Source organism: Thalassophryne amazonica, chromosome 4 (assembly GCF_902500255.1).
Source record: "Thalassophryne amazonica chromosome 4, fThaAma1.1, whole genome shotgun sequence".
In the NCBI taxonomy this organism is placed as follows: Eukaryota; Metazoa; Chordata; class Actinopteri; order Batrachoidiformes; family Batrachoididae; genus Thalassophryne; species Thalassophryne amazonica.
This window is the reverse complement of record NC_047106.1, coordinates 86,029,384-86,051,210: the sequence shown is the minus strand read 5'-3', so window position 1 is coordinate 86,051,210 and position 21,827 is coordinate 86,029,384. Positions and strand designations below refer to the sequence as shown.

The 21,827-nt window shown below is 41.7% G+C and overlaps 1 protein-coding gene across 3 annotated transcripts in view; it reads left to right on the top strand.

The window, feature by feature from the left end:
* Nucleotides 1-21,827, top strand: part of phldb1b (pleckstrin homology-like domain, family B, member 1b) — a 439,803-nt gene that overhangs the window by 236,283 nt on the left and 181,693 nt on the right. For all 3 annotated transcript variants that reach the window (XM_034168200.1, XM_034168199.1, XM_034168201.1), the window contains one exon: nt 14,709-14,834. In XM_034168200.1, coding sequence (XP_034024091.1) covers nt 14,709-14,834 — 126 coding nt within the window. The remainder of the gene's footprint in view (nt 1-14,708; nt 14,835-21,827) is intronic.

Sequence of the window (21,827 nt, the reverse complement as noted above, 5' to 3'; positions counted from 1 at the left end):
ACAGGCTGTGGAGCAGCACAGGTAACGCACGACAACAGTGCTAAAATAAAATAAAAATCCACTAGACAGGCTGTGGAGCAGCACAGGTAACGCACAACAACAGTGCTAAAAAATAAAATAAAATAGAAATAAAAATCCACAGGACAGGCTGTGGAGCAGCACAGGCAACGCACGACAACAGTGCTAAAAAATAAAATAAAAATAAAAATCCACTGGACAGGCTGTGGAGCAGCACAGGCAACGCACGACAACAGTGCTAAAACAAAATAAAAATCCACTGGACAGGCTGTGGAGCAGCACAGGTAACGCACGACAACAGTGCTAAATTAAAATCCACTGGACAGGCTGTGGAGCAGCACAGGTAACGCACGACAACAGTGCTAAAACAAAATAAAAATCCACTAGACAGGCTGTGGAGCAGCACAGGTGACGCACAACAGTGCTAAAAAATAAAATAAAATAAAAATAAAAATCCACTGGACAGGCTGTGGAGCAGCACAGGCAACGCACGACAACAGTGCTAAAACAAAATAAAAATCCACTAGACAGGCTGTGGAGCAGCACAGGTAACGCACGACAACAGCGCTAAATAAAAATCCACTGGACAGGCTGTGGAGCAGCACAGGTAACGCACGACAACAGCGCCAAAAAAAATAAAAAATAAAAATCAAAATCCACTGGACAGGCTGCGGAGCAGCACAGGTAACACACGACAACAGTGCCAAAAAAAAAAAAAATAAAATAAAAAAAAAAAAATAAAATAAAAATCCACTGGACAGGCTGCGGAGCAGCACAGGTAACACACGACAACAGTGGTAAAAAATAAAATAAAAATCCACTAGACAGGCTGTGGAGCAGCACAGGTAACACACGACAACAGTGCTAAAAAAAAATAAAATAAAAATCAAAATCCACTGGACAGGCTGTGGAGCAGCACAGGTAACGCACGACAACAGTGCCAAAAAATAAAATAAAAATCCACTGGACAGGCTGTGGAGCAGCACAGGTAACGCACGACAACAGTGCCAAAAAACAAAACAAAAATCCACTGAACAGGCTGTGGAGCAGCACAGGTAACACACGACAACAGTGCTAAAAAATAAAATAAAAATCCACTGAACAGGCTGTGGAGCAGCACAGGTAACACATGACAACAGTGCTAAAAAATAAAATAAAAATCCACTGAACAGGCTGTGGAGCAGCACAGGTAACACACGACAACAGTGCTAAAAAATAAAATAAAAATCCACTGAACAGGCTGTGGAGCAGCACAGGTAACACACGACAACAGTGCTAAAATAAAATAAAAATCCACTAGGCAAGCTGTGGAGCAGCACGACAACAGTGCTAAAAAATAAAACAAAAATAAAAACGAAAGCGTTAGCAAGCTAGTTAGCCTGCCAACGCTGATGAAGGCCAGCTGATAAAAGAGCTCCGTCGCGATGCTTCGACCGTTAGAGGTCTTCCTTAGGCGTTGGAGCACGGTGAAAAAGTAAAAAAAAGTAAAAAAGTCTTGAAAAAGACTGTTAATTCAAAGAACTCAAACAGCTCAGTTCAAACAGCTAACAGATACAGCAGAACACCGCTGTGCTCCGGAACAGGAAGTCAACTGATGAAACTCCATCCACACCAATGCAGTCAATATCACAAGCAAGCATCTGCTGGCATCTGCTTGTCATTGTGGATACTGTGGCTGCGGAGGATTATTCCGTTGTGGAATTCTCCCTGCTGCTCCCTCAGTAGGTGGATTTGGACAATTTCTATACATATGTCCCTCTCTTCCACAGTTCCAACAAATCAGGGGACCACGTGGTGGCCCTCCCTGCTGTTGTGGTTGCCATGGTCCTTGACGTTGTGGCTGTCCACCTTGTCTATTTTGCCATGGCTTTTTGGGGCGTTTGCACTGCTTCTGCTGTCTTAAGTTGCCCTGCTGATAATATATTTCATCATCTCCATGTGCTACATACACTCCTTTGTCGCTGTTTCTTGTCTTTTTCTGTTTTAAGACTTCTTCTGCATGACAGCAGTGTGTATGTGTGTCTTCCAATGTGCCTGTAGGCAATCCAATCCAATGTTTCTGTATCCAAGCTTTTATATCCTTATTGGAATGTTGGATCAGAGCGTTTTTCAATTGTTGTTCATACACAGGTGTTTCTGGCAATATGCCACTATGGACCCTAAACACATTCTCAAATCTGCACCTAAACTCTGTCCATGGCTCTCCTTCTTTCTGAGTTGTCCTGGTAATTTCAGTATAATTTATCTTTGGTCCTAACACTCCTTTTGCACGTGTAATCATAGCTTCCACTCTTGTTTTCAAGACTAGATCATCATGTGTCAGTGGTACGCCTTGTTGATCTGCAGGATTCCAGTCTCCGCGTACCTGACCTCCATTTAGGGCCACATGCTTTCATCCACACCTGTTGGACTTCAGGTCCATTAAGGTGGTAAGATGTTCTAATGTTTTCTATATCCTGCATAAATCCCTCAATATCGACATGTGGCGATGGTATCATGTCGACTGCTGCTTTGATATCATCAGCATTCCATGTCCGATAAACGAGCATGGTTGGTAGCTGTCCTGCTGTTCCTGCACGAGGATTTGGTACTTCTATCATAGGATAGGCACCTCCCTGATCACTATGTTCCACCATGGGAGGGGCTGTAGGCACTTTCGCTTGACTGCGTGTTTGTGGTTTTTCTGGTTTTTCTCTTTTTACCTTAGGTTTTACCGCCAAATCATACTGTGGTGGCGGTACATCGTCATCCTCTGGTAGAGGAGATAAAGGTCTCTTTGTCACCGACGATCCAGCCGGCGGTGATTGTTGAGGCTGTTCTGGCTCTCTGTGCTGAATTATCACATCTTCTTCTGCCTTACCTACAGCTTTCTTTTTCCTTGCTTTCTCTAATCGTCGCTTCTCTGCTCCTTTCTGTCTGTTCTCTGCTTCTTCCTCCCAAAATGCCACTAAATCTGCCCCTACTTTCTGCATCTTTTTCTCATCACCTTTATGTTCCCGTTCTAACTCCTTCTTCAGCTTTTGTATGCTGATCAGGTTCAGTCGTCCGTCAAAGTCATGTTTATTTATCCAGGTCTCCAATTTCTTTGTTGCTTTTGGATTTTTTTGCCTCCATAACTTTCCAGTCGTCAGTTGATAAATTTTCCTTATTTTTAGACGTCTTACCCCCCATTTTTATTATCCCTTGTTATAATTTGGACTTCAGACGGGGGCACACCTAGGGTGTTCTAAATCTGAAGTTTTCACACTTTCTTTGGACGTGACAATTAATTTGCCGTCGTGTGGTTGATTCCTTTCACCTCCCCGTAGGAAGCGGAATCACTTGCCTGCTGCTTCCACACGCACGGTTGTCACTAACGTTGTCCAAAGTATTACACTTTCACACAGTTATTTACACTTGCGCAAAACACTATTTACACATAGAAACACTCCTAATAATCGTACGCGTATTCTTATGTCAGGGGAGCTCGCCCTCCCGTGAAATTTAACTAATGTCCTGCCTTAGGGGACGCCGCCGTCCCTGCCAAATTTAACTGCCTTTTTACAGTGCACATATTTCTACCCGGGATTTCCTGTACGTATTAAAACAGAGGAGTCCGTATCCTCCTTCCGGAATTTAACTACTTGCGTCCCTCGCAACCGTAGAGGAGTCCGCCCTCCTTACAGAGTTTAACTGTGTTTCATTAACAGACGATTCCGTATCATCGCTTACGGAGTTTAACTGTTTTATGTGATCACTTTTATCCCCTACCGGTACGCGTATATAAACAGAGGAGTCCGCACCCTCCTTACAGAGTTTAACTGCTTTGCATTAACAGGCGATTCTGTATCATCGCTTGCGGAATTTAACTGTTTTATGTGATCTGATCACCACTCACTCAGTACTGTTTACAAAGAAATTTTACTCACTGACTCGACTTCCTGTCTGTCTTCTTCGGGAAAATCTCGTCAACCAGACGATGCCAACGGTGGTCGACAATTGCAGACACGATCAATCGATCGATCAGACCTTGGCCAAGGATTTACGTCTGGACTTGACGACCTCCGCCGGACACCTCCGGTGTTGTTGAGATCCCGGACCAGCCCCCAGTCAATGTTGGGTATTTTCTCCTCCAAACATTTTTAAAACCTTTAACAAGACAAACAGAGTCAAGAAACACCAGTGAGACAGAAAGTCAAATATTACGCGCGGAGTGCGGCCAGGCTGTACACCAAGGCTACACTAAAGTCTGGCCTGCTTTCCGCTCTTTTTATTAAGAGACGCCCTCATCACATAAACAAGAAACTTGTCCTAAGGGTGGGGGTAATGACGCAAGACAAGTTTCTTCCCATAACATAAACGCATACGTCAATAAGTGCAGCTGTAGGAAGAACACTTCAGGTCAGCACATCTCGTTCGTCTGTTGCAGGTATCAGCTGTTCTGCATCTGCCTGAAGTGTCCTGTCTTCCACACTCCTTCACACTAAACACCACATCACAAACGTCAAAACAAAATTGAATTCTCAGGATTGCATTAAGACAGGTGCAAAACAGCACATCTCCGTTCTCATGAGAAAGAAGACAAAGCTAAACAAGGTTGAATAACACGTACGTTCTCAGGGTGAAGTGCAAAACAGCACAACACCATTCTCATGAGAAAGAAGACAAAGCTAAACAAGGTTGAATAACACGTACGTTCTCAGGGTGAAGTGCAAAACAGCACAACACCGTTCTCATGAGAAAGAAGACAAATGTACAAACGTTTAACAGTGATAACATATATACAAAATCTCTAACAATTGTGTATGTGGAAAAAGTTTTAGATCTTTGAGTTCATCTCATACAAAATGGGAGCAAAACCAAAAGTGTTGCATTTATATTTTTGTTGCGTGTATTGTGCACCAATATAATAACACAATTTTTGTTGTGATGTCTGCCTGCAAAACCTGATGTCCTGTGCACCGGCAACATTTCCAGGATTTTATGTTATGAAATGTTTTATAATTTGTGCCTGTAGCATGGCCCAAGCAGAGGGTCACCCCTTTGAGTCTGGTCTGCTTGAGTTTTTCCTTACCATGGTCACCTGTGTGCTTGCTCTGAGGATTGGTAAGGTTAGACCTTACTTGCGTGAAGCACCCTGAAGCAACTTTGTTATGACTGGCACTGTATAAATGAAAATAAATTGAAACTAAATTTTAATTTTTTTGTCAAGTTTTAACAATAATAATGCATCATTGAAGTAAATGTGCATCATGGAAAAGAATAAGCACAAGTAGGCCTAGGACTGGCGTCAAGTTGGAAACGATGCTCCCTACTTTAGTGGGACTTCTGACACCGAGAGGAGGAAGCTGATCTCTCATAGTCCAGACAGGACTATGAGAGCTGTAAGCAGGTAGTCAGGCAATCTCTTTCTGCATTAGATTCTAGATTTGGACATTCATGTCAAGTGTTGCTCTGGATTTGAGCTCAGTGTCATTTTCCAGTGTGAGGATCCAGGTTGAAGAGTGATGCCACTTTGGACGATATACATTCCACATCTATATTTTCCCCAAATGGAAAACAGAGAAAACTGACAACAGGCTCTTTGGATGCAAAGACAGTAAAGCGCCTGTCAGGTTCTGACAAGATGCTCTGCATGTGATCATCATAACATGCACTCTCAGGCTCCACGGTCTTTGTTAGTTAGCATTGTATTTCTTGTGAATCGTCTGAAATGGCACTCCAAATTCCCTTTCTTCAGTAAAGCCACATTTACATTGCAGATAAGACAGATGGATATGCCATTCGAATAAATGAAAAAATAATACAGGATGAAAATTAAAATTTTTTGTTTCTTATCCTCCATAGAAGAAGAGCTCTTCTTCTTCTCTGGCTCTTCTCCTTGTTGGTGCATTGCTGCCACCTGCTGCATCAGTCTGTTATAGCAGCACTAAATTCTCTCAAGGATTTTTTTTCATGCAATCAACTGGAACTTAGCCCGTGATCGACTGGTCGATCGCGACCGACTGGTTGGCCATGCCAGCTTTAGATGGTTTGCTAACTCTAAGATAGAGGTGTGTTTAGGCTTCATTTGTCCCGCCCAGGTCATGTCCACAATCTACCTCTTTACCCATTTATGGACTGGCCAGGATGTACTTGAAGTAAGCACGGCCAACATGATGACACCCAGAGCAGCACTTTTTCAGCTTCAAAGTGGCTCTTCTGGGTGTCTTCAGAAAACTTACAGGTGGCGTCACAGAGAGTCTTTCCAGTGTCCAGTCTACAGTAACCGCCAAATTTGAATGACCCTTTTTTGTAATACAGGAGCAATCACTCACTCACTCATCTTCAACCACTTACTCCAATTAAGGGTCACGGGGGGCTGGAACCTATCCCAGCAGTCATAGGGCATGAGGCGGGGTGCACCCTGTCACAGGGCCACATACAGGCAACCAAGCACATTCACACCTGCACATACACCTACGAACAATTTAAAGTTTTCAAATCACCTAACCTGCATGTCTTTGGATGTGGGAGGAAACCAAAGCACCCGGAGGAAACCCACGCAAACATGGGGAGAACATGCAAACTCCACACAGAAAGGCCACAGGTGGGAATCGATCCCATGACCTCCTTGCTCTGAGGCAACAGTGCAAACCACTAATCCACCATGCTGCCCATCCAGGCAGGCCCGGCCCCAGAAAAAAATATTAAGGGGGTGATGAGTTTATCACAGGGGGCGGGGTCGTGCCCCCCCCCAAAAAAAAATGGCCCACCGGAGGGTACGTGCCTCTGAGCGTGCGTAATGAATTGGGTGCGCTCCTAGAAAGCTCATGTATTTAGGCTACACCGTTATAAGAGACTGACTGAGTAAGAGTAAAGAGTGATGACAGTATTTTTTTATTATTATTATTTGAACGTATAGACCCTCGGTCAGGTGATCTCCTGCATACCACAAAACCAAACCAACAACTGATATGAGAAACGACACGAGACAGTAGATTAACCCCACATACAGCCCTCCATCACAAGCGCAAACACAGCGCAATTGGGCATGACAGTCACACAACAGGTCAAAGATAAACCTTTCATATAGATATACAGTGGTCCCTCGTTTATCGCGGGAGTTACGTTCTAAAAATAGCCCGCAATAGGCGAAATTCGCGAAGTAGACAGCGTTATTTTTTACAATTATTATAGACGTTTTAAGGCTGTAAAACTTCTCACTACACACTTTATACACTTTCCTCAAACAGGCATTAACATTTTCTCATTTTTCTCTCATGTGTAAACACTCTGAAAGTTCAAACCTTAGTAGAAAAATAAGACCAACCTGTTTTGTTTGAGAAATAAAAATAGAACGTTTTCCTATAAATAATTATGATGGCTTTTAGAAATAACGAATTTAATTTTAACGATCAACCTACGAGGTTGGACACATAAGAAATTATTAATAGTGACTGACCAGTATTTCACAGTTCCTCTGATCACGCCTCTTCGTCGTGGCGCCGCTCCGCTGAAGGCCTCACTGCAGGTGTCTTTTTCCGAGTGAAGAACACAGTTATGGGTAGTTGTTGGTGCTCTTTTTTCTTCTGGGAGAGAAGATTGTTATAAACAGACACGCAGAACACAATGCGTGTACTCTCCCTTCGCGGTGCCGCAACAGGTGTCCCGTCATCTCGACAGAACACCGGCCTGCTTGATAAGGACGCAGAGCACAATGCGCTGTTAAAAAAAAGAAAAAAGCATGCAAAATTGGACTAAAAAAAATCCGCGAAACTGCGAGGCACTATATTTTCCAGTATTTCTTTTTCTTTCTTTTTTATTTTTATTTTTGATAACTCTCACATCCGAGGGGTTGAGGTTGATGACGTGAGGGGGCGTCGCCCCCAAACGCCCCCTCGTGGCGCCGGGTCCGCATCCAGGAGCAATCTTTACACAAAATTTGATTGAAAGCATTCTTGTACATTTTGAGCTATCTTGATGTAAATCAAACATGCAGACAGTTGTCACAATTAATGTTAATAATAATAAAAATGCTAATTGTGTCCTCTAATGATAGCAGTAAAAGTTTTTTATAAAGCGACATTCGTATAATACATTCTCTACAATCTCAACATCAGGTTGTTCAGTGGGTTAAAGCATTGGGCTAGCTATACCAGATGCCATGTAGTGATATTATAGTCATGAATCATTTCAATTTGAAAAATTTACTATAATTAACAGACATTTTCGTTGTCAACTTTCTGTGTGGAGTTAGAGCTGGTTTAAGTTGAAGGATCAACAATCCCTAAAATATATTCAGTGATTTTATGCCTTTTGTGCATAATCTACATTTCATCTTAATCAGAAAACTTAGTTTTATAAGCTTTAACAACTCATCATTAATTTTCTGAAGTCTGTAACTTGTGCAGAAATTAACTGATTAAACCATTAGTCATGTAACAGAACAAGTACTATACTATTGTTTGCTCTTCTCTATCACATCAGGCTCAACAAAATTCCAGCTGTCAATTATTACTGTTTTATGTTGTAATTTTATACACATTTAAATATGTAATTATAAAAGAACGGCCTTTGACACATTTGTACTTTTTCACAGAGTAAAACTGAAGCAGCATACGACTGCTTTGATGCCAAAACCCCGCAGCCTTCTGAGCAAGTAATGATTTTGTCATGACTGTGTCAGATTTATGCCGCTCCAAGCCACATTCTTTTAAACAGCATTTCTGTGGATGTGTCTCGACTAAACAAGTCTTCACCGAGCGATCACGTTAGTACAAGTCATAGGTGTGCTGTGAGTCAGAGAGAGAGGAGGAGGGAGGAAGGAAGGAGACAACCTCTGGCAGAACCCAGGAGAGGTGAGCGTTGGATCATTGTTGAAGTGGAGAACGAAGATGTTGTGGTGCAGCTGACGTGGCTCCTTAAGCTGCAGTATTAGCATGATGATTACTAGGTCCAAATGTCACATTCAGCATCTTTTTGTTTTTCCTTGTCGTGACCACACAGTTGGGTCATGTATTCTGCTGAGGACACTTCCAAAAATTGACAGAAATGTTCAACCATGTGGAAAATACCAACCATAATGAAGTTGAGGATAGCATCTTAACCACTGAATGGAACACTGATGGAAAGATGCCTCTGCACTTCTTCGCAATCAGTTATTGATTGTGAAATAGAAATACGAATGCACATAAGCTGTTTCCTGGTTTTGGATGGCTCACGCAGGCCTGTGGTTGGGATGTAGTTTAATATGTAACTGTAAAGTCAGTTTCACTGGTATTTAGCACCACCACAGTGCTAGTCAGCAATTCTCTTTTAATATATTTTTCAGCATTTTGTCCTTTATTTGAGCATACACAGTGGAAAAAGGCAGGAAAGGCATGGAGACAGAGAGGAGATAAATAAAGCTGACACTGTGATGACGTGGTCCACATCTTAGGCTCTCAAACTACCAGGACTAGGTGAACAATTGCTAAAACATTTTGATTTTAACAAAATTTTGAATAAATAAATGTCAGTTAATACAAATGTTAGTTTTTGTAGAATGTGCATGCAATCAGTTTGAACCCTCTGCACACTTTCAGTTATTTTGATGGATTACAGTGGAAAAAAATGATGGAATCATCAGGCATCAGGTACTTAACAAATTACAGATATGGCATAATACAAGTTTGCCCAACACTTGAACATTTTGGATCCATGAATCATATCTCAAGCAAAATAAATTAATTACAGTACATAGTTTTTCATATCATGTAGATGAAAAACATGGAATCACTCAATGATGAGGCAATAAATGATCTAATTGGAGGCTTTCTTTATATTCCACAGTGTGTTTTGATTTGAGGTGATAGAAAACACTGCAACCAAATTGCAATCGCAAATTGTCATTTTTAAAATTAGGCAAAACTAGGTGACTGCCCAAACACTTTAAAACATGTTTGGGTGCTTAAAATAATTAGAAAGGCATAATTAGGGAATAAACCTGTTGTGTCTGATGATTTGGGGACATTAATGCTGGATTTTACGGTCGCAAATTGAGTTTTACCAGTAATTTTTTTTTTTCTATTTGCTGTAATCCAGCGTGACCGTCCGCAAATCATCAGACACAAGAGGGTTATTCCCATTCTAATCCAATTCTAAGGGCCCCTTCACACATAGTGCGAAGTTTGGACAGCATTTGGATGAAAACAGCGCAAAACAGTTTGAAATTAGCGCACGAAACGTCGTGCCGATGGGTAGGCATGCACGAACCTGGTGTGAGAGTTCATGCATGCGCCAGTGTCCGTCAAGCAGGAACAGTGCCAGGTGCAGCACATGGGGCCGCTTATGTGGTATAAATAAAAAAATAAATAAGAACCGGTCGGTACCTGTGGAATCACATCGCGCCGCTTATGTGGAATAATTTTTTAAAAAAAAGAGAAAAACACACCACCCACTGGACAGGAACTCGTGCCTTTCAAAAGATCTGATTACCAGTCAGTGACTTTACCGCTGTTCTGTGGAACTGTTCTTTGAAAGCTGCAGGAATCTGCCTCATATCAGGAAGGACATGGAAATATTAAAAAAAATAAAATCACACAACATATAAAAACACTGCATTTATCAAGCGATCAAGTGAACTGAATTTATCTCCCTTTGTCTGTGTGGATTTCCTCCAGGCATTCTGGTTTCCCCCCCAACCATCAAAGAACTTGCACATTAGGGTTTGCTCCTGTCCAGTGCTTAATTTGTAAAGTGGGAGGTCCCGGAGCGCAGAGGATGGGTGGCTCCGGTGCAGAAAAAAAAAGGAAGGGCGGGGGGGGTGGGGGGGGGGGCTTGCGAACAATGCTGTGCGCCACACCGAAAATAAACTGGGCATGTATTGTAGGCCTAATAACACTAGTCACACCAAATCCGGATAGAGTACAAATTCCTGTTTAATGATGTACAGTGGTCCCTCGTTTATCGCGGGAGTTACGTTCTCCGCGCACGATATTGCGTCGCGTCATGTCGTGTTGCCCTCCTCCCCAAGTTGAAAAATCTGAACTTTTTCGTCTCGTCGCGCCGTGATGACCAATCAGGGACTGAATATGTAGTGATGTGGAGATGTCTGGAGTTTGACTGAAGATGTGAACATGTCCTGTCTCTGGTAGCAGCCTGTGAACAGGACTTATGTCTCTTTTGTCCTTTATTTCACAATTATGAGAGAGTTTTTGGAGCGAGCAGCAGCCCCACAGCAGCGGGAGAGGAGTTTTTATTTTTATTTTACGTGCGCGCGTGAGGGAATCATCCATGGAGATTATTTTACTTATTAACTACACAGATGTATAATAAAGCAAATGGTGACTGGTTTCTAAAGACAATTATGACAGAGTTTTTTTGGGAAAGAGCGAGGAGCAGCCTCACAGCAAGCAGCGGAGTTTCTTTCTTTTTTTTTTTTTCTTTTAAGTGCGCGCGCGAGCAAATCATCTGTGTGGAGAATATTTTATTAATTAACTAGATGTATAATAAAGCAAATGGTGACTGGTTTCTAAACACAATTATGACAGAGTTTTTTGGGGGAAGAGCGAGCTGCAGCAAGCAGCGGAGTTTCTTTTTTTTTAATTGTTTACATGTGCGCGCGTGAACGGGACAGTTGGTCCTCAAACTGGGTCCCGCAGAGGCGGAAGGACCGCTGAAAGCGGCCGTCATCCAGACGCAGCTCCTGCAGCAAATGATACAACCCCTGGCAAAAATTATGGAATCACCGGCCACGGAGGATGTTCATTCTGTTGTTTAATTTTGTAGAAAAAAAGCAGATCACAGACATGACACAAAACTAAAGTCATTTCAAATGGCAACTTTCTGGCTTTAAGAAACACTATAAGAAATCAGGAAAAAAAAATTGTGGCAGTCAGTAACGGTTACTTTTTTAGACCAAGCAGAGGGAAAAAATATGGACTCACTCAATTCTGAGGAATAAATTATGGAATCACCCTGTAAATTTCCATCCCCAAAACTAACACCTGCATCAAATCACATCTGCTCATTGACATTTACCCTATGTCATGAAATTGACCCTATGTGTCTTTGTGCAAGGAATGTTTTCACAGTTTTTGCTCTATGGCAAGATGCATTATCATCTTGAAAAATGATTTCATCATCCCCAAACATCAGAAAAGTGTCCAGAATATCAACGTAAACTTGTGCATTTATTGATGATGTAATGACAGCCATCTCCCCAGTGCCTTTACCTGACATGCAGCCCCATATCATCAATGACTGTGGAAATTTACATGTTCTCTTCAGGCAGTCATCTTTATAAATCTCATTTGAACGGCACCAAACAAAAGTTCCAGCATCATCACCTTGCCCAATGCAGATTCGACATTCATCACTGAATATGGCTTTCATCCAGTCATCCACAGTCCACAATTGCTTTTCCTTAGCCCATTGTAACCTTGTTTTTTTCTGTTTAGGTGTTAATGATGGCTTTTGTGTAGCTTTTCTGTATGTAAATCCCATTTCCTTTAGGCGGTTTCTTACAGTTCGGTCACAGACGTTGACTCCAGTTTCCTCCCATTCGTTCCTCATTTGTTTTGTTGTGCATTTTCGATTTTTGAGACATATTGCTTTAAGTTTTCTGTGTTGACGCTTTGATGTCTTCCTTGGTCTACCAGTATGTTTGCCTTTAACAACCTTCCCATGTTGTTTGTATTTGGTCCAGAGTTTAGACACAGCTGACTGTGAACAACCAACATCTTTTGCAACATTGCGTGATGATTTACCCTCTTTTAAGACTTTGATAATCCTCTCCTTTGTTTCAATTGACATCTCTTGTGTTGGAGCCATGATTCATGTCAGTCCACTTGGTGCAATAGCTCTCCAAGGTGTGATCACTCCTTTTTAGATGCAGACTAACAAGCAGATGTGATTTGATGCAGGTGTTAGTTTTGGGGATGAAAATTTACAGGGTGATTCCATATTTTTTTCCTCAGAATTGAGTGAGTCCATATTTTTTTCCCTCTGCTTGGTCTAAAAAAGTAACCGTTACTGACTGCCACAATTTTTTTTCCTGATTTCTTATAGTGTTTCTTAAAGCCAGAAAGTTGCCATTTGAAATGACTTTAGTTTTGTGTCATGTCTGTGATCTGCTTTTTTTCTACAAAATTAAACAACTGAATGAACATCCTCCGAGGCCGGTGATTCCATAATTTTTGCCAGGGGTTGTACTCTCTGTATTGGGAGCTTTTCACAACAACTCGCTCCGTCTGATCAAGGTCCGTCATGATGACTTGACGCCGAGCGAATGGAAGCTCCTCCTATTTGATGACGCACCGGGGTGAATTTTTGCAGCGAAAGTCCACCCAAGCAGAGCGACACACCGGATGAAGGAGGCGCGTCCGTCGCCACGCACCCGGTGTGAACGCGGCATTAAATCCGCGAAGTAGCGCTATTTTTTACACTTATTATAGATGCTTTAGGCTGTTCAACCCCTCACTACACACTTTTCTCAAACAGGCATTAACATTTTCTGACTTTTCTCTCTTGTGTAAACACTCTCTTTTTTCTTCTGTGCAAGAAGATTATAAACAGACACACGCAGAACACAATGCGCGGCTCTCCCTTCACTCACTGCCTCCGGGGGTACGGATGCGGGACCTGCAAAGAATCCAAGTCCTCTCTCCGTGGCCACGGAGCTCTGCGGCTACGGTCAACATCCGGATCAAAACAGCGAGCGTAGCCTCTGGACTTGTTGCCAGATTTGGCGCAATTCCGCACAGCAGACAGGAGGGCGGCGGTGTGATTGGCAGTGCGAGCAATCGCGGTGATTTTTTTTTTTTATATTTTGTTAGTCATTAGAGGTGGCGGATCACGGATCCAGTATAAATAGCTGGCGGAGCCAACGTTAGAGGTTCCGGGGCGCTCGTCCGAGGTTCCGCAGCGCGCTCCGGCTTGCTCCCCCTCAAATTAAGCCCTGCTCCTGTCCCTGCCTTTGATCAAGGCACCATCTCTACATCTACATTTGATCCCTGGGCGCTGGACTGTAACTCAGTAACTCATTTCACACTAGACATCTACACTGCTGGAGTCTAAGTATCATTCAAAAAACATATACAACTTTGTGATTCATAATGTGATGACAGCAGCTTGTTAAGTCAGCCGCTGTGCTGTGCTTTAATGAAGGCAACTAATTTGTGGCCCATGGGCCACATTTGGCCTGGCATCATTTTTGTGTAGACATGCTGTAAGATGGTGTTGGAGACTTGAACGCTGAAGAAAAAAGTGGATGAATATACACCCTGAGGTCTGTCAGTGATGACTTGGGGGGAATTCCTACAATAAATATATTGTTTTCACCCTTTCAATTTGTGGTGTTGAGGCCTGTGATGCTGAAACTGAGTTATTGTCATCTTTGGGTATTCTTTAATATGATAAACGCCTATGTGTGTTTTTATGCAAAAAAGTTTATTTTTAATCACCAAGTTTGCAGTACTGTGGTAGGATTACACATCACTTAACTTTAGATTTTGTTTGTGAGTGCCTCACATTTTTCCATGCAGTGCACCTCACAACTTGAGGTGTAAAACCACTGACCTTGCCCATGCTTGTCAGTGCATTTCAGACTCCTTTTTTATTTGGATATTGTCCAAGAGGATAATGAATCATGATTAAAAAATAAAGAATGTAAGCTTAATGAAAGAAACTTCAGCAGGTGTTTGTGTGTGCTGTCTGAATGCTCACAGTGTGTATCTGCTGTCTTCCAGGCTGTATGCTGTGTTTTGGACAATCATCCTTTTTCCGCTTCAACCACCCTGAGGAAGCCTTCAGGATGAAGAGTATGATGCCTCATGGAGGAGGAGGCCCCACCGGGGAATACAGACTATATACAGGTATGGCGTCAGATATTCACTCATTTAAGGTGCATTCACACATATCTTGTTTTGTCTGGTTCTTCAGACTTATTCATTTGGCTGGATCCAAAATTGTAGGTGTAAAAGCTGCCTCGAACCACAGTCCAGACCGAAGGATCCAAATTTGGTCTGACCAAAAGAGGTGGTCTTGGTCTAGATCAAACTGAACCATGCCATGGTTTTTGCATTGTGAAAACACGTTACATGATTCGGACCTTCGGAGAACTTGCAAGAAGTTGAGACAGGTTATTGTCATACATTAACTGGGTGACTCTCTGCACTGCTGTCTGTCTTTTCTCCTCATAAAACATCTGTTGTGTGTGTTACTGTGGCAGACTGTAAAAGCTTAAAATATTTCACTTTTGATAGCAAATGTCGTCACATCCTGCTGGCAAAAACACCATATATGTAACTGTCGTGTTGCCGTGAAGATGCAAGGACTCTAGATTGGGTAGTGTTTACAAAATAGGTAGCTGACATTTTTTTAAGGGTGGTAATAAATTAAGCAAAGTTTCCAGAATGAGTTGGAATGGCATGTGAGTGCAGAATGTTTTTAGAACCTTAGACCTCAACAATTTTTAGAAGAGGAAGTCAACCCTTTTATCCATCCATCCATCCATCCATTTTCTTCCGCTTTATTCAGAGTCGGGTCGCGGGGGCAGCAGCTCAAGCAAAGCCACCCAGACCTCCCGATCCACACACACCTCCCCCAGCTCCTCCGGGGAACCTCAAGGCGTTCCCAAGCCAGCCGAGAGATGTAGTCCCTTCAGCGTGTCCTGGGTCTTCCCCAGGGCCTCCTCCCAATGGGACATGCCCGGAACACCTCTCCAGCAAGGCGTCCCGAGCCACCTCAACTGACTCCTTTCGACGTGGAGGAGCAACGACTCGACTCCGAGCTCCGCCCGAGTGACCGAGCTCCTCACCCTATCTCTAAGGGAGCGCCCAGCCACCCTGCGGAGGAAACTCATCTCGGCCGCTTGTACTCGCGATCTCGTTCTTTCGGTCATGAGCCAAATCTCATGACCATAGGTGAGGATCGGAACGTAGATCGATCGGTAAATCGAGAGCTTTGCCCCCTACTCAGCTCTCTCTTCACCACGACGGTCCGATACAGCGACCGCATCACTGCAGATGCTGCACTGATCCGTCCATCGATCTCACGCTAACTCAACCCTTTTATTTCCTGTTAATTATGGAATTTTTTTAATGTTAAATTGCTGTCTTAATGTATCTATAATTTGTTTAGGTTGTTGTTATCATATACACACTATTATTATTATTATTATTACCTCCACCAAGGAGGTAATAATAATTTTTTGGTCGCGTCCGATTGTTTGTTGGTTGGTTGGTTGGTTGGTTGATGGTTTGTTAGCAGGATTACTCAAAAACTCCTCAATGGATTTCAATGAAATTTTTACCAGGGGTGTATCTTGGCCTAACTTAGAAGTCATTAAATTTTGGTAATGATCCGGAACACGATCCGGATCCAGTAATTTTTTTAAGGATTCTTTATCATTGCAGGATAGGGCCAATTTCAACATTTTTGCATCTAACTTCATGAAGACGGGTCACAAAAGCTGAACAAAAATTGTTATGACACAACAATAATTTAGCATTTGTTTCTCCTCATTGAATAAACTTGTTATTAGAAAATAAAAAAAACTTGTGTAGTTCATGCAGTTTTTCTTTATAAATACATTTGCTGAAGATCTAAGGGTTTAACCCTCTGGGGCCGACGCCGTAGTATACGACGGCTGAGACCAAGCTTTACTAAATTATAAATAACTTTTTAATGATATGAGATACAAACTTACTTTTTTTTGCTGAAAGGTTAACTTCACGGACTTTTGAGCCAGCCATCCACCATCTTTGTACTCCTCATAGAAGCTGAGTGATGACATGAGCAATGTGAGTGCCCAATCGGAATTGGTTCACCGTCACATGGTTTTCCAAAATCCAATCGTAGGGCAGATTCACCTCACGTGACACACCAAAGATTGTTTTTAGGAGTGATGTGTTACTAGTTGGCCCGTTTGAATAGCCCCCTGGCTGCTCCAATGCGCCCTGCGCCATTACGCACAGCGAAAGTGAACGTGAGCAGACGGAGATCCTCTCATACAATCTCACGTGCTCAGACAGTGTGTGAGTATCAGGATTGCTCGACTAGTTCTCCTGTGAATGTTACTGGATAAGCCTGTGGTAAGCTCTCTCGCTCAGGCGTAAAGCACTGTTTACCATATCAATGGGGAGAGGAGGGAGGGGCCGCTCCTCAAACTGAATGCGCATCGAAGTGTGAAAGTTGCTTTCAGAGCAGGAGAGAACAAACACACAGTCAACTTCATAGTCGAAGTTTGTGATGTGACCTTTGTGTATTAGCAGACAGAAATGGCTTTGAGATGAAGACAAACAAAACACATAGACCATTTTGTATATATTGTTCAAAATGTGCATTTGTGTTTATTGTTTGAACCTTTTTGTTGTACAGTCTTTCACACAAGAGCCAAATTACCTTTATAAAGTGTCAAAACAGTTGTGTATTATAGTTTGCTGTGTGTTTTGAATAAATGTGTGTGCAAAATTATTTTCCGCTTTACTTTTTCCTTTCTGATTGTAAACTTTTATTACACTTATAAAACACAACTATAGCTTATATATTTTGAAAGTACAGGTTGTCCTGATAAAAATAGACATAAAACTTTATTGTAGGATGCAGGGAGAGCTGTTAACAGCAATAATAAAACATTTATGCCAGGCGAGTAAACTGTCCAAAAAATGCCCTCGGACCCAAGAGGGTTAACCACTGAATCTGAAACATGACGGTAGATGCGTGAAACGACGTGGACTAAGTTTCTTTGCCAAAGGGTATTATGGCCTTGGCGGAGGTTTGCGCTCCCTGAGTGCTTCTAGTTGTCATTATTATTATTATTATTATTATTATATTTTATTTTATTATTACTTGTATTTTGTAATTTGATTTTTAAATGTACCACAATGGAAATAAGTGTTTTCACTTTCTTGTGTCATCCATGTATTTTTAAGATATTTACAATTATATTATTTACTTATATTGAACTTACTAAATAAAATCATGCGCTCTCACTTTTACAACCCCAATTCCAATGAAGTTTGGATGTTGTGTAAAATGTAAATAAAAGCAATATACAATGATTTGCAAATCCTCTTCAATCAATCAATCAATCAACTTTTTTCTTGTATAGCGCCAAATCACAACAAACAGTTGCCCCAAGGCGCTCCACATTGCAAGGCAAGGCCATACAATAATTATGAAACACAGTCTACGTCTAAAGCAACATAACCAAGGGATGGTCCAGGGTCACCCGATCCAGCCCTAACTATAAGCCTTAGCGAAAAGGAAAGTTTTAAGCCTAATCTTAAAAGTAGAGAGGGTATCTGTCTCCCTGATCTGAATTGGGAGCTGGTTCCACAGGAGAGGAGCCTGAAAGCTGAAGGCTCTGCCTCCCATTCTACTCTTACAAACCCTAGGAACTACAAGTAAGCCCGCAGTCTGAGAGCGAAGCGCTCTAATGGGGTAATATGGTACTATGAGGTCCCTAAGATAAGATGGGACCTGATTATTCAAAACCTTATAAGTAAGAAGAAGAATTTTAAATTCTATTCTAGCATTAACAGGAAGCCAATGAAGGGAGGCCAACACGGGTGAGATATGCTCTCTCCTGCTAGTCCCCGTCAGTACTCTAGCTGCAGCATTCTGAACCAACTGAAGGCTTTTTAGGGAACTTTTAGGACAACCTGATAATAATGAATTACAATAGTCCAGCCTAGAGGAAACAAATGCATGAATTAGTTTTTCAGCATCACTCTGAGACAAGACCTTTCTGATTTTAGAGATATTGCGTAAATGCAAAAAGGCAGTCCTACATATTTGTTTAATATGCGCTTTGAATGACATATCCTGATCAAAAATAACTCCAAGATTTCTCACAGTATTACTAGAGATCAGGGAAATGCCATCCAGAGTAACGATCTGGTTAGACACCATGCTTCTAAGATTTGTGGGGCCAAGTACAATAACTTCAGTTTTATCTGAGTTTAAAAGCAGGAAATTAGAGGTCATCCATGTCTTTATGTCTGTAAGACAATCCTGCAGTTTAGCTAATTGGTGCGTATCCTCTGGCTTCATGGATAGATAAAGCTGGGTATCATCTGCGTAACAATGAAAATTTAAGCAATACCGTCTAATAATACTGCCCAAGGGAAGCATGTATAAAGTGAATAAAATTGGTCCTAGCACAGAACCTTGTGGAACTCCATAATTAACTTTAGTCTGTGAAGAAGATTCCCCATTTACATGAACAAACTGTAATCTATTAGACAAATATGATTCAAACCACCGCAGCGCAATGCCTTTAATACCTATGACATGCTCTAATCTCTGTAATAAAATTTTATGGTCAACAGTATCAAAAGCAGCACTGAGGTCCAACAGAACAAGCACAGAGATAAGTCCACTGTCCGAAGCCATAAGAAGATCATTTGTAACCTTCACTAATGCTGTTTTCTGTACTATGATGAATTCTAAAACCTGACTGAAACTCTTCAAATAGACCATTCCTCTGCAGGTGATCAGTTAGCTGTTTTACAACTACCCTCTCAAGAATCTTTGAGAGAAAAGGAAGGTTGGAGATTGGCCTATAATTAGCTAAGATAGCTGGGTCAAGTGATGGCTTTTTAAGTAATGGTTTAATTACTGCCACCTTAAAGGCCTGTGGTACATAACCAACTAACAAAGATAGATTGATCATATTTAAGATTGAAGCATTAAATAATGGTAGGACTTCCTTGAGCAGCCTGGCAGGAATGGGGTCTAATAAGCATGTTGATGGTTTGGATGAAGTAACTAATGAAAATAACTCAGACAGAACAATCGGAGAGAAAGAGTCTAACCAAATACCGGCATCACTGAAAGCAGCCAAAGATAACGATACATCTTTGGGATGGTTATGAGTAATTTTTTCTCTAATAGTCAAAATTTTGTTAGCAAAGAAAGTCATGAAGTCATTACTAGTTAAAGTTAATGGAATACTCAGCTCAATAGAGCTCTGACTCTTTGTCAGCCTGGCTACAGTGCTGAAAAGAAACCTGGGGTTGTTCTTATTTTCTTCAATTAGTGATGAGTAGAAAGATGTCCTAGCTTCATGAAGGGCTTTCTTATAGAGCAACAAACTCTTTTTCCAGGCTAAGTGAAGATCTTCTAAATTAGTGAGACGCCATTTCCTCTCCAACTTACGGGTTATCTGCTTTAAGCTATGAGTTTGTGAGTTATACCACGGAGTCAGACACTTCTGATTTAAAGCTCTCTTTTTCAGAGGAGCTACAGCATCCAAAGCTGTCTTCAATGAGGATGTAAAACTATTGACAAGATACTCTAACTCCCTTACAGAGTTTAGGTAGCTACTCTGCTCTGTGTTGGTATATGACATTAGAGAACATAAAGAAGGAATCATATCCTTAAACCTAGTTACAGCGCTTTCTGAAAGACTTCTAGTGTAATGAAACTTATTCCCCACTGCAGGGTAGTCCATCAGGGTAAATGTAAATGTTATTAAAAAATGATCAGACAAAAGGGAGTTTTCAGGGAATACTGTTAAGTCTTCTATTTCCATACCATAAGTCAGAACAAGATCTAAAATATGATTAAAGTGGTGGGTGGACTCATTTACTTTTTGAGCAAAGCCGATAGAGTCTAATAATAGATTAAATGCAGTGTTGAGGCTGTCATTCTCAGCATCTGTGTGGATGTTAAAATCGCCCACTATAATTATCTTGTCTGAGCTAAGCACTAAGTCAGACAAAAGGTCTGAAAATTCACAGAGAAACTCACAGTAACGACCAGGTGGACGATAGATAATAACAAATAAAACTGGTTTTTGGGACTTCCAATTTGGATGGACAAGACTAAGAGACAAGCTTTCAAATGAATTAAAGCTCTGTCTAGGTTTTTGATTAATTAATAAGCTGGAATGGAAGATTGCTGCTAATCCTCCGCCCCGGCCCGTGCTACGAGCATTCTGACAGTTAGTGTGACTCGGGGGTGTTGACTCATTTAAACTAACATATTCATCCTGCTGTAACCAAGTTTCTGTTAGGCAGAATAAATCAATACGTTGATCAATTATTATATCATTTACCAACAGGGACTTAGAAGAAAGAGACCTAATGTTTAATAGACCACATTTAACTGTTTTAGTCTGTGGTGCAATTGAAGGTGCTATATTATTTTTTCTTTTTGAATTTTTATGCTTAAATAGATTTTTGCTAGTTATTGGTGGTCTGGGAGCAGGCACCGTCTCTACGGGGATGGGGTAATAGGGGGATGGCAGGGGGAGAGAAGCTGCAGAGAGGTGTATAAGACCACAGCTCTGCCTCCTGGTCCCAACGCTAGACAGTCACAGTTTGGAGGATCCCAAAAAATTGGCCAGATTCTAGAAATGAGAGCTGCTCCCTCTAAAGTGGGATGGATGCCGTCTCTCCTAACAAGACCAGGTTTTCCCCAGAAGCTTTGCCAATTATCAATGAAGCCCACCTCATTTTTTGGACACCACTCAGACAGCCAGCAATTCAAGGAGAACATGCGGCTAAACATGTCACTCCCGGTCTGATTGGGGAGGGGTTCAGAGAAAACAACAGAGTCCGACATTGTTTTTGCAAAGTTACACACCGATTCAATGTTAATTTTAGTGACCTCCGATTGGCGTAACCGAGTGTCATTACTGCCGACGTGAATTACAATCTTACCAAATTTACGCTTAGCCTTAGCCAGCAATTTCAAATGTCCTTCGATGTCGCCTGCTCTGGCCCCCGGAAGACAATTGACAATGGTTGCTGGTGTCGCTAACTTCACATTTCTCAAAACAGAGTCGCCAATAACCAGAGTTTGATCCTCGGCGAGTGTATCGTCGAGTGGGGAAAAAACGGTTAGAGATGTGAACG